Source organism: Engystomops pustulosus, chromosome 1 (genome assembly GCF_040894005.1).
Source record: "Engystomops pustulosus chromosome 1, aEngPut4.maternal, whole genome shotgun sequence".
Lineage (NCBI taxonomy): Eukaryota > Metazoa > Chordata > Amphibia > Anura > Leptodactylidae > Engystomops > Engystomops pustulosus.
The window spans coordinates 160348545-160364152 of record NC_092411.1 but is presented as its reverse complement, the minus strand read 5'-3'; the positions used below and the strand labels follow the sequence as shown (position 1 = coordinate 160364152).

Here is a 15608-nt window from a genome sequence, read left to right as displayed (position 1 = left end):
TATGACAGGAACTTCAGCTCTCCCTGCTTTATGCACAAACAGACTTTACAAGCGCTTTGAGACAAGTATATATGTTTTGACCTACATACCAAATATGTCAACTAATCTTATATTGTGCATTTTCCAGCATACATGACTAATTTTTTTTTTTACCAGTGCTAGGAATTGTGAGTTCCAATATGAAGTTATATAATGGTGCACAGCCTAACCTTTGAAAACAAACTTTCCAGAACATTTTCTTTGAGAAACTTTATTGTTAACAAGAAAATTTATGTCAAGTGTATCATGTCGGCCAGATATCAGGAATCTGAAAAGAGAGAAAGATAACAGTGAAAAATCCAAACAATTTTAAGCCCAGTTACACTGCAACAATTTTGTAGCAGGCCTGACTGCAGTAGAATTCTGGCTAGCACATATTACAAGCGCAAACATTTCTTAATACAAGTCGCAGTGTCACTCTACATTATCTCCCCCCCCCCCCCCAGCCAGATAAGTGGATTCAAAACACAAGATGTCACTCATGAACAGCAGCAGACCCCATAGTGCCAATAGATGAGCTGACCCAAACTTTAGGATCAACATTGTCCATTCAGCAGTTGCCTAGCCCAGACATGTTGCTTAGAGCAACCTATCAGGCATGGCTGCGACGGAGCAAGCATGTCCACCAGGCTGCCTAGTTGCTAGAGTAGTAAAGCAGTCTGACAGGTTGGCAGACAAACCTGTGCCGTTTACACGGCGCCAAACCAAAGTTTAAGGTCCACCCATATCTAGTGAACAGAAAGTCAGATCAGCCTTTAACAATGCAAGCAGACGAATTTACCTTGTGATAATCTAACGCAACCTTCTGGCTTCACGCTCAGATTCCAGCAGGGTCAGAACATCTCCTTCTCTGACTGGTCCTTTTACATTTCTTATGATGGAACGGTTGCTGTCATCCATGAATTCTACACGGACCTGTGGAAGAGAAAAAACCCTCAGACACTAACTTTACCACACATGGTTCCAGTTAAGCAGCATGTGCTATTAACTTACTGACATTGCCTGAACACTGAGTGCCATCTTGACATAACAGTCATTACTGCAGCTTTCAAATAGACAGTGGCATAACCACTTCTCATAAAACCATCCCCACACAAGGATACATTATGCATTAGAAAACCACTAGTGTGTTCACCCTTCCTCAGCTCACGGGCTCAGCTACCTGACTTCAGTGCTACACAACTCAAAAGCCTCAGCGTCCAACTTACCTGGGTACACTGTCCCTGTGATCCAGTCCTCCCAAGCACTTTGGTAACCTAGAGAAAAGCAAAAAGGCACCGTTACAACCGGCTCCAAAGAATAGCCTCCGGTGTCCCATAGTATGTATGGAAGCGCGACACGGACCACGCCATAGGAAGCATCGTGCCGGCTATTACAAGCCGCAATGGTGACAGGCGGCAGTCACCTGATAACCTCCACAGGCAATACCCCAAGTCACGCAAACATTACACACCCGGCCCGTTATTGAGACGAGCTAAACACGTTACCCGGGCTAGTTTGATGGGTTGCACGCGGCTAGCATCCATAACTGCGGCTGCTGTAGGCCCAAAAAGAGGATCACGTGTGCAGGCAGCGCCCTTTTATAGTGCAGGGGGAGGGCGGAAGTCTCGTCACGCACGACTATGCTGACGTCATGTGGGTAAACGAAATGCCATTTACTTGCTCACTAATAAGCGGTAGAGGAACATAAGAATGCCACACAGTCCCGATAAACTGTTTTCTCATCTCTTTGTACAAAATTGTACATAAATCTTTGTGTGTAACAGTCCCCTGGTGCATAGCTCCGCCATCTTTAAGAAGTCCACAGCACGCTGTAGTGAATGGCTGTTTTCGGACCTTGGGACTACAGCATTACGTTACAATGCTGGCTCTTGCGAATTTAGGGTACTGTTGCAAGATGTGCATCCATCTAATCCTTCCCCTTTTATAAAGGTTCCGCGTCCTGCCCTTGAAGGGGATCATGGCTTCAGCTACAAAATTCATCCAGCTGCTGCGAAACTGGGCTTCTGGGGTAATGGCATTATCCAAGTTCAGATAGCAATGTCTGTGGAATTATATCAAGCCACTACTGGCACACTGATTGTGTTTCTGTCACTTCTGATATTGTGACACTTTTGTTCTCTTGGCTTCTACTTATTTTACATAATGTCACAACATACTGTGCGATTTGAAACCTATACTGCATTTGCAGTGTTATGTAGGGTCTGTCATACTTTTCAGTTATTCATATAAAGGGAAAAAAGTGCTGCAACCCACATAATGTTTCTGCCGCAAATAATGAAAGCAGGTATATATCTATGCATTTAACTGTATGGGGAGTACATGCATAGGCCATAGCCAAAACATCTGCTGCAAAAAGGCCCATAAAGAGAATGTCTTTCATTCTTGCATGCCTGAATTTGTGCTTTTCATTACATAATATTTTTAGTGTGTAAAGGCAGTCCCCAGGTTATGTTTGAGATAAGTTCTTAAGTTGAATTTATATACAAGTTGGAACTGTTAGCCCTTATAATTGTGATTCCAGACAAATTTATTTCTTTGTCCCTGTTGCAGTCTGGGACTCAAGTAGCATCCAGAGCTTCACCAGAAGGCATGATGGGTACAGAGGTCTGAAAGTTGGGGACTGCCTGTATTTTTATTGCAATAAAAATAATCTGACATGTTTTTGTTTATAACTACAGGGGTGCGTTTTGTAACTTTTTCTCATTTTAAATAACTAACAGCATAACCTTCAAGCAAAATTACAGCTACGCTATACAGAAATTGCAAGCAGGTATGTATTTGCAATATAATCATTTTTTTGTATAAGAAGTTCACAGCTAATCTATTTTATAATATATTTACTAATAAGAATCTCCCTCAAGGTCATCACAGTCAGGAAATTCTTAGTGTCAATATACAATTTAATAATTGTTTTTTCAGCAAAACCACTCAGCCCAGGGATTAAACAAGATATGCTTCTGCATCAGTGTAGCTACAACATTCTGAAGGTATGTTTGGTTCATAATGCATGAAACCAAATGGTAGATTTCCTTTAATACTTACCTTTGGCACTCAACCCTGGTATCCTCTACTTCTTGCGTATCCTTTGCAACTCCTGAAGTCTTTCTGGCAGTATAATGTCAAGCGACAGTATATGTTGGGGCAGAGTGCGTAGACGTGCCTCTGGATGCACTGACAGAAATACGCCAGGAGCCATGAGGAGAAGAGGACACTGGAAGTGAGTAACGGAGGGAAGTATTAAAGGGGAATTCCCACGAAGACAAGATTCTTAAATATACTCAGGATAACAAAATAACACATTCTCTAATTCATTGTTATTAACAAAAAATACACAGATCTAACCGTAAATATTCTGACTACAGTCGGGCAGGGTAGATTTTTCTCATGAATAGCTTCCCTTGTTTGCACACTGCAGTGTTCTCCTGTCCCTTCCACCCTCCATTACAGGATGAACTCACGCACAGACATTTCCTGCTGGCAAGCAGCGTGCAGAGTTTACTCTGCTAGCTACAGATAAGGTCTTTATCCAGGGGAGGGAGGCACTCTGTGTGTTATAGCTGAGATGTAGCACAGCTGAAGTGTCAGTGATTGTTTTATATCCATCTCATGGATCTCTCATCTCTAAACTGTCTAATTTCTCTTTTTCTATGTGTCCGATACCAGTGAATGTTCAGTAGCTAAATAAGTGTACATAAACCCTAGACCATGATAATCTAACCACACAGCATCTCAACGCACTAGAAGGATCATGAAGTTTCTGCTTAGAGAGCCGCTGGCCACACTCTGGAATTTTACACTGGTCATCATAGGAGCTAAAACTGTTATAGGAGCTGAAACTGTTAAATTGAAAATAAGAGTTAATTAGCTTTATTGTGTAAACATCACCAGGAGATTTAGGGTACATTCACACGCGGTATGCCCGCCGTGCGGGCATACCGCCGTGTGCTGGAGGTGAGGAGGAGGTGACCCCTCCTCCCTCCATAGGAAATAGCGGCACACGGCCGCACATCCGCCGAAAGATAGAGCTTGCTCTATCTTTTTGCGGTGCGCGGGCCGGATCGGTGCCACACATGTGTGGCACCGGATCCCCGCCGTGCCGCTATTGCCGTCTATGGGGACGTACATGCGGCCGCAAATTTGCGGCCGCATGTACGGCCCCGCAGACGGCAGTGTGAATGAGCCCTTAAATGTGAGAACTTTCTTTCATGGGCAAACCCCTTAAAGTTTATTATGTTTAACCCCTTACGACATTTGACGTAGTGATACGCCACATGCTGGGTGCATGGAGGGGGCTCACGGGCTGAGCCCTCTCCATAGTTGGTGAGTCTTTGCTGCATATTGCAGCAAAGGCTTACCGGTAACACCCACGATCGGTGGCAGCCGCCGAACGCCACCAGCAAAGCTGCCGGCTGCTTCAAAAAGGGTCAAGGATTGTAGCTCCCAGTCATCTGCTCTGCTCTGTGTCACAACTGGTCTAGTGGATAGATTCAGTGTATATCTATGGCAGGTTTATGAGTGCAAATCCCAGCTGGGTGAAGAAATATTTAATTGCATAACATGAGATAATTTAGAGACCTTGTGTCAGGGAAAGCCCTGGGAGATGTAGAAACGGCATATGTGGACAGGTGATGGTATAAACCTGATGATGTGCTTCCTGTGCTGCTGCTAATGGGTCAACTCTTCTATACAAAGGATTTCAATTAGTTCATGGTTCTTTGTGAAGGCTGGAGTGAATGGGATCCAGCCTGTGTTTGCAGCTTGGGTCTTAAGTCTATGGAAATGTAAAAATATGGATGTATTGTCTGTATCTGCTGGTCCCAAGTCAATTGTTTTTTTTTTTTTTTTTGCCCATTCACTGCACCATAAAAAGGTTATCACCATAATTGTAGTGATTTTATAGAATAAAGATACCTTATCTATACAGCTTAGTTTTTGAAATATATTTGAACAATTTTACTGTAGAGAAAATCTCATTTGTTTTAATATCACCATCTTTTTGGAGATACAACTTTAGTATTGTTTTGGTTGACAGCTGGATGAGGGCTTATATTTTTTATATATAGTATATAGCCAGGAGCGCCGGAAGGTGTGGGTGTGTGGGTTTTTGTTTTTTTTTTTTGTTATAGACTCGCGTATAAGCTGAGGTGGGGTTTTTCAGCACATTTTTTGTGGTGAAAAACTTGGCTTATACACGATTATGTATAGTATTTTTAGGGTTTAAATTTTTAGCTTCCACTTGTGAGCCAGTGCCAGAAGCGACGTAATAGTACCGCACAGGTCAGGAAGTTGTCTTGGACTGTTCTGTATAATTCTCTCATTCATCGGGAAGAGGGTTAAAGTTCATGGGGAAGCTTTGTGCTGGGAGAAGATGATCTTTGACTATTGTCAGTGATGCAATAATGGTATTTTCTCATTTATTTTTCTCCTGATTTTCACTTCTATTTTAATTTTGTCTTGTGTTATATAAGTTAGGGGACTTCAAGAATGCCCTACAGAATTACAGTAGCAAGTGTCAGTGGCAAAGTGAAAATGTCAGTATATAGTGGTGGGAAGCAATATTTATCATTATATGTGTTCTTAAGCAATGCTCTAGTGTTTCTTTTAATAGCTGTTATACAATGTTTCTTTAGGACTCAACCTCCGCCTAATCTTCCTGTGGGTCCAAGTCACAAGTTCGCTAACAACTACTACTGTACTCGTGATGGGCGGAGAGAAGCCACTCCTCCTATTATAATAATGTCTCCACAAAAGGCTCTGGTGTCTGGAGATTCCTCAACCAGGTAAGTGGAACACGTATTTTGTTCTATTACAGTAGTTTGTTGGACAGATGCCTTTTTGATAAGCAGGTGTAACATGCTGTATAACTTTTGTGGGTGAGCCGTACAGAAAGTGTTCAACCCGTTCTGCAGCCATATTGAGACAGTTTTAGAACAACAGACAGTTTTCCTGCCTGCTTCTGTAACATCAAGCTATACTTATCCTCCTCCTGAGACCACTACCAATAGCTTAAAGTGGTATTGCCATGAAGACAAGATTCTTAAATGTACTCAGGGTAACCAAAGAACATTCTCTCATTCGCTGTTATTAACAGTTATATACCGCTATAATTCCAACCTGTCTTTATCGGTCCTGGTGTAAAAAAAAAAAAAAAAAAATTTGGTTCCCCGAATGAGTCATAACTCTCTTGCTGCAGATCTCTCCTATTCAACAGACATGTAAACAAAGATCCACGGAAAGTTTGCAGACAGCACTTAAGTTTTATTTCTTTATAATTCAATCCCCCCCCCCCCCCAAAAAAAAATAGATTCCCCAATAAATATAACTTTTTTTTTTTTCTCCTCAGTTCTGATGTGACTGTTGCAAAAGCAGTGAAGAAACCAGTAACACCAGGAACATGTCCTCCTAAGCTGCAGTTGTCAAGTGATGAGCCATATCTGTGAATATAAAAAAATAAGAAATATGCATCTGTCCACCTATTCTATTAACCAGTAAAATTTTGGGGAAAAATGTCTTGTCTTTTCTTTTACAAATACGAATATTCTGGTGAAATTTGAGTTCTGGGTAGGCTGCACCTTATAAAGTCCATTTTCTTGCAATAAAACTTGCAGGTAATATTTTATTATTTGATGATCTTATTACTGTACTGTCAAACTTCCTGTCCCAACTGTGTAAAATGGCCCCATCCTGCAGAATCCTAGATCTCCAAGAAGTAGGGCACTGCTTTTCTTCTCATGCATAGTTCGGTGATTTTCACAGTTGCTCATGGACACTAAACGGTGTTCAGCTTTCATTTTATAAAATGAACTCTGATTGTTCTAGCTGTGCATGCAACCAATCTTTCTGTCAGACACCTCTGATAAATACCCCATCCCACAGTATCTTATTTGCAATTCACTGATGTCAGTTCAGCCCGTGTCCAGCATGATACACATCTTTTTCCTCCAACACCAAAGCAACATAAAGCGTGTCAGTGTGTCTGTCACTGTGGTAATACACCAATATCTGCAAATCGTCCTGTAAGCAATGATTTTCAATTTAAAAAAAAACGTGCGCCTCAGGGAAGCAGTGTACAATCATGAATGTCAGACATTATTATAAAAGGATTGACATGTGATAATTACATCAACCAGTGATGAAAGAACTAAAGACACCCTTCCCTATGACAGAACACACACTCACAACCTCTTAGGGGTAGTCGCAAAGCTATGTTGGATACATCAGTCAAGGTGTCACCTCGTGTTGCTGCTCTCCGGAAAGGATGGTAAGGCCTGCTGCACCCCAATGGGAAATAAGTCCAGAGAGTCGGGGTCTGCAGTGAACAGTTTCCTTCTTTACGGAAGCGTTTCAGGTGCATAGTAATACAACCAAATCAAAGGGCCGACTTCTCCAATCTCCTACCTGGCAGAAGGGTTAATGCTTAGGAAAGGCCTGGGCTAGCTGTCCTTCTCTTTCTCTGAATCCTGGTACCTGGGTCACAGACTAGGAGCCCAGGGTCAATGGCAGATTATCCATATCTCCGCTTCTTCTGGTAGACTGGCAGTCTTCTTCTCCAAGCTCTGTTCCCTAAATGCAAGGCTCTGACTGGGACTATTCTCCTTATATACTTTCTACCAGGGGAGAAGTAGTTACATTTTAGCACAAAAACAATGACAAGGTGTTCTTCCATAGACTTACATTGATTTCCCATAATATTCAAGTGTAGCAGGGTTATAATGTGTAATCAAGTTTCCAGACAGTACCTGTCATTAAAGGGCGCTGTCCCATGCTGTGTTTGCAGATGCGAACGCAGACCAAACCGCACCCACAGAGGCAGGCCGCGGCCCTATCGCATCAGCGTTTTTATGTATTAAAGTTCCCGATCGCAGGCGTTTCCATAGAATTGCCGAAGCAATCGGACCGCCCCGCTGGGTGCAGTTTGGTTTGTGTTCGCAGCCAAAACGCAACCGGGGACAGCGCCCTAAAGGTCAGGCTTGTCTAGTAAACAAGTCTCTTTTTCTTCTGCAAAACAATCTACTATAGCTGGAAAATTACTTTCCTTCCAGAATAGATACACTACTCTTGCTTAATCCCACATGATGTTATTAGGCGGCTTTTTAGTCATGCTTGATGTTAAGGGGCTGACTTTCAAGTTACAAAAAGAGGCATTGTTTTCCATTTTCCAACTTGGAAAACATATTTGCATATTTCCCTATATTCACACATATAAGTTACAATCACATACTTACAGCTGAGAGAATGTCCCGCCTAGTATACTTTCAAAGCCAGAACTTGCTGTATTGAACAACTTCTACAGAAATCGTGCACTCAATCCTTTTAAAAAATATATGCTCCTGTGACTGCTATCTGTATAGGCAGGCAGCAGATAAAGTGTTAAATGCTTTACTTCCCATAGACCTCCTGTCCCATCACCAATCACCTCAGTGCCCCGATATTCTGTTTTTATTTTGCTAGATGTGACTTGAAGGGGCTTTCCCACAGGATAGGGCCTAACTTGCTGATCGGTGGGAGTCTCAGTGATGAGACCCCCACAGATCACAAAAACGAGGGGTCCGATGCGGTACCAGAGTAATGGAGCAAATTCTGTGCATGACAGTTCTGCTTCAATAATCTCTGTGGACTGGACGGAGATCGTTGAGTGCTGCCCATGCGTGGCGTCTGCTCCATTACTCTCCTGCAGCAATGAGGGGTCCGACTGAGGTGCCTGGGACCACATTAGACCCCTTGTTTTCATGATCTGTGAGGGTGTCATCACTAAGACACCCACCAATCTGCAAGTTAACCCCTACGGGACACAGCATCTTTTGGCCTAAAGGACGCGGCCCCATTTTTCAAATCTGGCCTGTGTCACTATAAGTGGTTATAGCGTGGGAACGCTGTGAGATATCCAGGGGATTTTGAGATTGTTTTCTCGTGACACATTGTACTTCAAATTAGTTTAAAAATTTGGATGAAATCTTTTGCGTTTAGTTATGAAAAAAAACAAAATTTGGCAAAAATTTTGAAAAATTCTTTATTTTCAACGTTCTAAATTCTCTACTTTTGATTCAGAAAGTCATAGCACCCAAATAAATTCATAACTTACATTTCCCAAATGTCTGCTTTATGTTGGCATGGGTTTTTTAAGATTCCACATATTTTACTAGAATGTTATGAGGCTCAGAATTTGGGTGCCATTTTTCACATTTTTTGTAAAATCGCCAAAACCCGTATTTAGATGGACCTGCTCAGTTTCTAATTCACACTGAGAGGCCTAAATAATAGCGAGACTCGTAAATTACCCCATTGTGGAAACTACACCCCTCAACGTATGAAAAACCACTTTTAAGAAGTTTGTTAACCCTTTACTTGTTTTATAGGGGTTAAAACAAAATGGAGGTGGAGTCTGCAAATTGTAATATTTTTTCTCAATACACTCATTTTGGGTGGAAAATTAAACATTTGTAATGGATAAAATGAAAAAAGGCTCCACAAAGTTTGATACGCAATTTCTCCCGAGTACACCAATACCCTATATGTGGTGGTAACCTGCTGTATGGGCGCACGGCCGGGCATAGAAGGGAAGGAGGCGCCATCCAAATCAGATTTGCTATGTCACATTGTACAGGCTATAATTTTTTTCTTTTTTTTATTGAGGACCTATAGGGGCTTATTTCTTTTGCCACATGAGATGCACTTTTCTAATACATAATTTTGGGGCATCTATAGCTAATTGGTGAGATTTAATTAACTCTTTGTTGGTGGAGGAAATGAAAATCATCAATTTTTAGGAATTTTTATGTGTTTTTTTTTTTGGCCGTTAACCATACCATGAAAATAGTATATTATTTTTATTCTATGGGTCGCCACGTTTATGAAAATACTTCATTTATATATATTTTTTTATTTTTTCCCATTTTTACTGAATAAAAAGTAATTTGGCAAAATTGTTGTTAATTTTAGCATCACCGTCTTTCATATGCATAACTTTTTTATTTTTCACCTCACAAATCTGTTTAAGGGCTTATTTTTTGCAAGAATGATAGCTCTTTTTAGTGGTCTTATTTTAGATTGTGTAACTTTTTAAAATCACTTTTTTAGAGCATTTTTAAAGGGCATTAATAAAAAATCATCTTTATCAGAGAGAGTTTTTTTAGGTTGTTTTTTTACGGGGTTCACTTTGCGGATCTAATAACGATTCTGTTTTATTATACAGATTGTTACGGACGCAGGGATACCAAATATGTGGGGGTTTTGTGTATTTTATTCAATTGTACTGAATAAAAACTAATTTGGAGAAAATCTTATTCATTTTAGCATCACCATCTTTTTATATGCATAACTTTTTTATTTTTTGGCAGATAAATCTTGTTAGGGGCTTATTTTTTGCGAGAACAGTTGTTCTTTTTAGTGGGCTTATTTTGGAGTGCATAACATTTTTTAAATCACTTTTTAGAGCATTTTTTATAGGGTATTAATTAAAAATTATCTTTTTTCGGAATGTTTTTTGCGTTTTTTTCCTCCGGCGTTTACCGTGCGGGTCCAGTAACAATTCTGTTTTATTATGCAGATTGTTACGGACGCGGCAATACCAAATATGCGGGGTTTTTTTGTGTTTTTATGTTTTTTATACTTTATTAAGTTTTTTTTTATGGGAAAGTGACATTTTAAGGGCTTATATTTTATGTATTTATTTTTTATTTATTATAATGTGTAGTGTTAAGTGTTTTCACATATTTTTACTTATACATACTTGAACTTAAACCAGTGATGCTCTGATCACTGGTTTAAGTTCAATACACTGCTCTACAATACTATTTTATTGTAGAGCAGTGTAAACTGTCTGAGCAAGCTTGCGCATGCTCAGACAGTTTACAGCCAGACCCGGAAGGGGTCTGGCTGCCATGGAGACCGGGCAGCTCCGGGGCACATGCCAGTCCTCGGAGCTGCCCAGAAGTGGATCGGATCCCCCGGTAAGCGGCACGGGGGATCCGATCCACAGCGCAAACACCCTTACACGCCGCGGTCATGTTTGACCGCGGCGTGTAAGGGGTTAACACCCGCGATCGGAGCCGGCTCCGATCGCGGGTGTTAGCGCAGGCTGTCAGCTGTACTAGACAGCTGACAGCCGCTGCTTCTGGTACCGGCTCCGTTCGTGAGCCGGTGCCAGAAGCAGGACGTTATAGAACATCCCCGTGCGCTAAGCATCTAGCCCCGGGGACGTACTATAACGTCCTGGTGCGCCTAGGGGTTAAGCCCTATCATTTTTTTCTCGACACTTTCAAAATTCCATAACTTTTGTTGTATGTACAAAGCAGTAGGTGGAATTGTTTTCTTTATAACTAAACGTCCTTCCTAGTGAATATTAAATATTCCATACCTTGTACCGGGAAGCTGGAAAAAAATTGACCAAAAAAACCCCCCAAATTTTCTCTTTGGTCCTGTTTTTATGGTTTTTTACTGTGCTCTCCAAATGACACCTCCCTTTTGAGTCAGGACAATCACGGGGATACCAAATTTAGACAGGTTTTATTATGTTTTAGTGAATATTTTCTAACTTTTTTTACTTGGTTTTTGCGGGACTCGACGTTTACATTAATACCATTTCGGGAACTATATGATCTTTTGATCACTGTATATTAAAATTTTTATGTGTCGCAAAATGGAAAAAATGGGGTTTCGGATATTTGGGTGCTATTTTCCGTTACGGGTATATGATTAAATAGATTATTAAATATAATGGAAGGACTCCCTGTCTACCGGCCGAACTGCAGTGCTCACGCAGTAATCATAATGCTTGCTGGTACAAACTTGGGGTGTGGCCGGGGTGTGATTAGGGGTGTGGCTTAGGGGGATTTCTATGCATGCTGCCATTTTGTCCCTCTTTTCCTTCCAGAAATGTTGGGAGGTATGCACTTATACACACAATTATATACATATATATATATATATATATATATATATGAAAATTTGCTCACCAAAATTTTTGTTTCCTGTAGTCCGAGTGGCAGCGCTGAATGGGTTAAGTCTATGTTCTCCTATTGGACAGAAGATAACAATTAATTAGCAATAGTGATTGGCAGGCTGACATCCTATCATAAAGCCCAAGGCAATGAGCAAACATGTTCCTAATGCAGGAATATAAAAATTTATTGGGGGGGCGGGGGGTTACATGTGCTGCCTTTGGACTACTGGAAGGCATATTCCTGGTCGTCCTCAGGCAGCACTGAATGGGACGTGAGAAGCAATAAAAGAGAAAAAGGTGGGATTAAATTGAGGTAGCCGTACTAAGCACTCTTTTGCTGGATAACCGTCAGGTCCCATGATGGAAGTGGAGAATAAACCAGGGGTTTGATTCTTTTAAGACCTCAGAAAAATCTTTTGATAAGCAGAAAAGACACCTCCCATGGTGGAATTTATGGCCGTAAAATGAACCTTCAATGTATTGAATTTCAATCCTTTTTTCAGGCCATCCTGAAGCAATTGTAACAGAGCCGGAACTGCAGCAGTAGATGTTTATTCGTGGAGCACCATTTGTCTGCAGAGCTTCCAAATACGCTGATAAAGAGTTTTTGTTTTTTTTGAGTTTTTCAGTTGCCCCCTTTCAGCTTCCAAGCCGTAAAGTGAAGATGGTCCAGGTTTAGGTGAAGGAGACCGTTCTGGTGTAACAGATCCTTGCATAGGGGCAATTTTCAGAATTTTCCCTCTGATCTGGCCAGGAGCAGAGAAAACCATGACCTACTTGGATTCAGTACTGAATCCAGTTTTCTCAGCTGAATGAGAGGGAATCCACAGCAACAGATTTTTCGTGTTTGTTTAGGGAGCTTAATATTGGAAGTTGGGAGATGTTGCTTGTTACCATCAGATCCATCTGGGGTAACCCCAATTTTCTGGACCACTAGACTGAAAACTTCCTTGTTTAGAAACCATTCTGCGGGGAATGACCAGATAGCAACACAGCCAGTCTGCTCTTATATTCAATACTCCTCTGAGATGGATTGCTGAAAAAGTCTGGATATTTTTTTCTGCCCATGAGATCAGCTGGATACATTCAAAGGATAGAGAACTGCTCCCTAGCCCCCTGTTTGTTTATATAACAGACTACTGGTAGATTGTCTGAACGGATCAGAACTTCTTGTTTCTGGAAAAGGCCTTGGAAGTACAGGAGGGTTAGATGGACTGCTTTCAGCTCCTTCAGATTTGCTGGTTTTGTTCTGGCGAGGACTATTTTCTCTGATAGTCTATATGGGCACGCCAGCCTAAATTTGAGTCATCTGACGTGAGGACTATAGGTTCCATATACTGGAGTGACTTCCCTTTCCAGGGCTTTCTGGACCACCAGATAAGCTCTTGGGTAGCTTGTACAAGAACAATCATGGGTTTATCTAGAAAATACAGTTTCCTTGACCATTGAGAGAGGATTGACAACTGTGGCTACCCTATGTGAGCTTTCGCCCGTGGCACTGCATCCATGGTTAGTACCTCTAAAACAGACATTGCCTTTTGGATTGTTGATCGCGGAAGAGGAAAACTTTTTTTTTACCACATGAAATCCCTGGATTGAAGGAAGGCTGAAATTACAACTGCCACCTTTGTGAAGACTCTGGGCACAGAACTGAGGCAGAATGGGAGGCACGAAGGACTACATCTTTCTGTTGAATGGCTACTCGCAGGAATCTCCTGTGGCTCTGAAGCATTGGAACGTGAAGATATGGATCCTTCTATTGTTGCCATTACATTAACCCCTTTCCGCACCTTGACGTGATTCTACGTCATAGGATGCGGGTTGTTCCCGCAGCTTGACATAGAATCACATCATGGCGATCGCCTGGGCTCAGAAGATGTCTTCTGGAGTTACTTTTTGTCCACAGAAGAAAAAAACATGTGTGCTCATTGCCTTGGGGCTTTCTTATAGGGCAGTGGTGGCAAACCTATGGCACGGGTGCCAGAGGTGGCACTCAGAGCCCTCTCTGTGGGCACCCAGGCCTTCACCCCAGAATGAAGTTCACCAGAAAGGATTCAAAGAATCTTCCTGCAGCATCTTCCTACAATGATAGATGAATTTGCCCTCCTCCTTTCAACTGGGTTGGTATCTTTAGGAGGCTGAAAGATTGAAAGTTGTCCAAGAACAAGGAGAAATAAATTACTGCTTAAAATGCTGTGCTGGCACTTTGCTATAAATAAGTGGCTTTTTGTTAAAGTTTGGGCACTCAGGCTCTAAAAGGTTCGCCATCACTGTTATAGGGAGTCAGCCTTCCAATCACTATTGCTAATTAATTGTTATCTTCTGTCCAATAGGAGAACCATTCTGTGCCTCCTGAGGATATATATATATATATATATATACATATATATATATATATATATATATATATATATATATATATATATTACACGCATACAGCACAAACATACATACAGTATATAATATATATAGCATATACACACCAATTATACACGCACTACCCCAGGTGCTGGGACCCCCTGACACTGTGAGCCACATAGCAGCTGCTATGGCTGCCACCCCTGTAGTTACGTCCTGCTTGGCACTCCCCTACTTTTTAATTTGGCTCTCCCAACAGAATCTGCTGCGTAAAAACCCATAGTCACAGGACATAACAATTGCCAGACTAACAGTGACTAAAAATAGTCATCAAATATAATATACACAGTGTACATGAGAATAAGGCCCTTTGCTCCGTAATAGTCATTGGGGCTTATTTACTAAGGTACCTGTGGCCACATTTTCGTCGGGTTTTCTGGCGTTTCAGGGATCGCGCCAGGTTGTGTTGCACACGATCGGACTTTGGCGCATCAGTGCCGGCTTTCATTTGACAGAAATCGGGGGAAGGGGGGGGGGGGAGCATCGGTTTGTGCTGCAAGATCAAGCACTTAAATGCACCAGGAAGAACAAGGTGAACCCCGGCGCACCTCAGGGATCGTGCAGGGACGGGTAAGTAAATCTGCCCCATTATGTACAATATATACAGCATACATTAAAATAAGCCCCTTTCCACCAACATAGTAATTACATAAAATATCATTTCAACATTTTTCCACTTAACCCTTTGTAGGTGACAATAAAAACATTTTCCTCTTTAAAGAGCGGGCAATATGACAAACTTTCCCACAAAACTTGGAAAGTATATAATCTTTGGCATAGCTTTCAGAGAAACAAAAGATCTTCAGCATCATCAGCAGGAATGGATAACATCCCAAGATAACTTCATTAAGTGGATAAACATTGTCCTACAGTGCAACATTGCACATTTCTAAAATATTATTTTTCCATAACTGCAATTTTAATGATTTAAAAGAAACCTTCCACCATGGATCTACCTATTAAGGTAGATCCGTTGGTAGGTTCCTCTAATGTATGGTAGTGTAGCTCTTTTTAGGGCTAATTCTTTTGTGGCCCATAACTTTTATAAATTTGATTTCCTCCAATATTCAAATTTCCTAAAGAGGCTATTGGGGCATGGAGTAGCCAGAGCTGAGGCTACATGGCGCGGCTACTCCACCCACCAGTAGCCTCTTGCGTTCCGCCTACCAATACATTCTCAGCTCCTTGTAGCTGCGCGCACTTGTCT

At 41.5% G+C, this 15608-nt stretch overlaps 2 protein-coding genes across 4 annotated transcripts; one reads left to right on the top strand and one right to left on the bottom strand.

Annotated features, from left to right (window-relative positions):
• Positions 1-234: 234 nt before the first annotated feature.
• On the bottom strand, positions 235-1680 carry RPS28 (ribosomal protein S28). The gene is made up of 4 exons (XM_072113285.1): positions 1527-1680; positions 1248-1295; positions 821-954; positions 235-307 (listed from the first exon to the last, which is right to left on the bottom strand). Exons 1-3 carry the CDS (start codon positions 1563-1565, stop codon positions 832-834), a joined length of 210 nt encoding a protein of 69 aa, XP_071969386.1. The 5' UTR covers positions 1566-1680; the 3' UTR covers positions 235-307; positions 821-831.
• Positions 1681-1909: 229 nt separating this feature from the next.
• On the top strand, positions 1910-6661 carry NDUFA7 (NADH:ubiquinone oxidoreductase subunit A7). Of its 3 annotated transcripts, none has more exons than XM_072113275.1 (5): positions 1953-2050; positions 2721-2812; positions 5511-5573; positions 5673-5822; positions 6386-6661. In XM_072113275.1, exons 3-5 carry the CDS (start codon positions 5527-5529, stop codon positions 6480-6482), a joined length of 294 nt encoding a protein of 97 aa, XP_071969376.1. In that variant the 5' UTR covers positions 1953-2050; positions 2721-2812; positions 5511-5526; the 3' UTR covers positions 6483-6661. The 3 variants fall into 3 exon arrangements, with proteins under 3 accessions (XP_071969362.1, XP_071969376.1, XP_071969370.1); XM_072113269.1 differs by having other exon boundaries at positions 1956-2050; positions 2763-2812; XM_072113261.1 differs by lacking the exon at positions 5511-5573 and having other exon boundaries at positions 1910-2050; positions 2763-2812.
• Positions 6662-15608: the final 8947 nt, after the last annotated feature.

Bases quoted from the DNA above. Each gene is read 5' to 3' on its own strand.
- RPS28 (XM_072113285.1), bottom strand. From the start codon at position 1,565: ATGGATGCTAGCCGCGTGCAACCCATCAAACTAGCCCGG. The intron at 1,296-1,526 runs GTAACGTGTTTA...GCTTTTCTCTAG, and splicing joins AACCCATCAAACTAGCCCGG to GTTACCAAAGTGCTTGGGAG. The intron at 955-1,247 runs GTAAGTTGGACG...TCTCTTCCACAG, and splicing joins CACAGGGACAGTGTACCCAG to GTCCGTGTAGAATTCATGGA.
- NDUFA7 (XM_072113261.1), top strand. From the start codon at position 2,000: ATGGCTTCAGCTACAAAATTCATCCAGCTGCTGCGAAACTGGGCTTCT. The intron at 2,051-2,762 runs GTAATGGCATTA...AATAACTAACAG, and splicing joins TGCGAAACTGGGCTTCTGGG to CATAACCTTCAAGCAAAATT. The intron at 5,823-6,385 runs GTAAGTGGAACA...TTTTCTCCTCAG, and splicing joins TCTGGAGATTCCTCAACCAG to TTCTGATGTGACTGTTGCAA.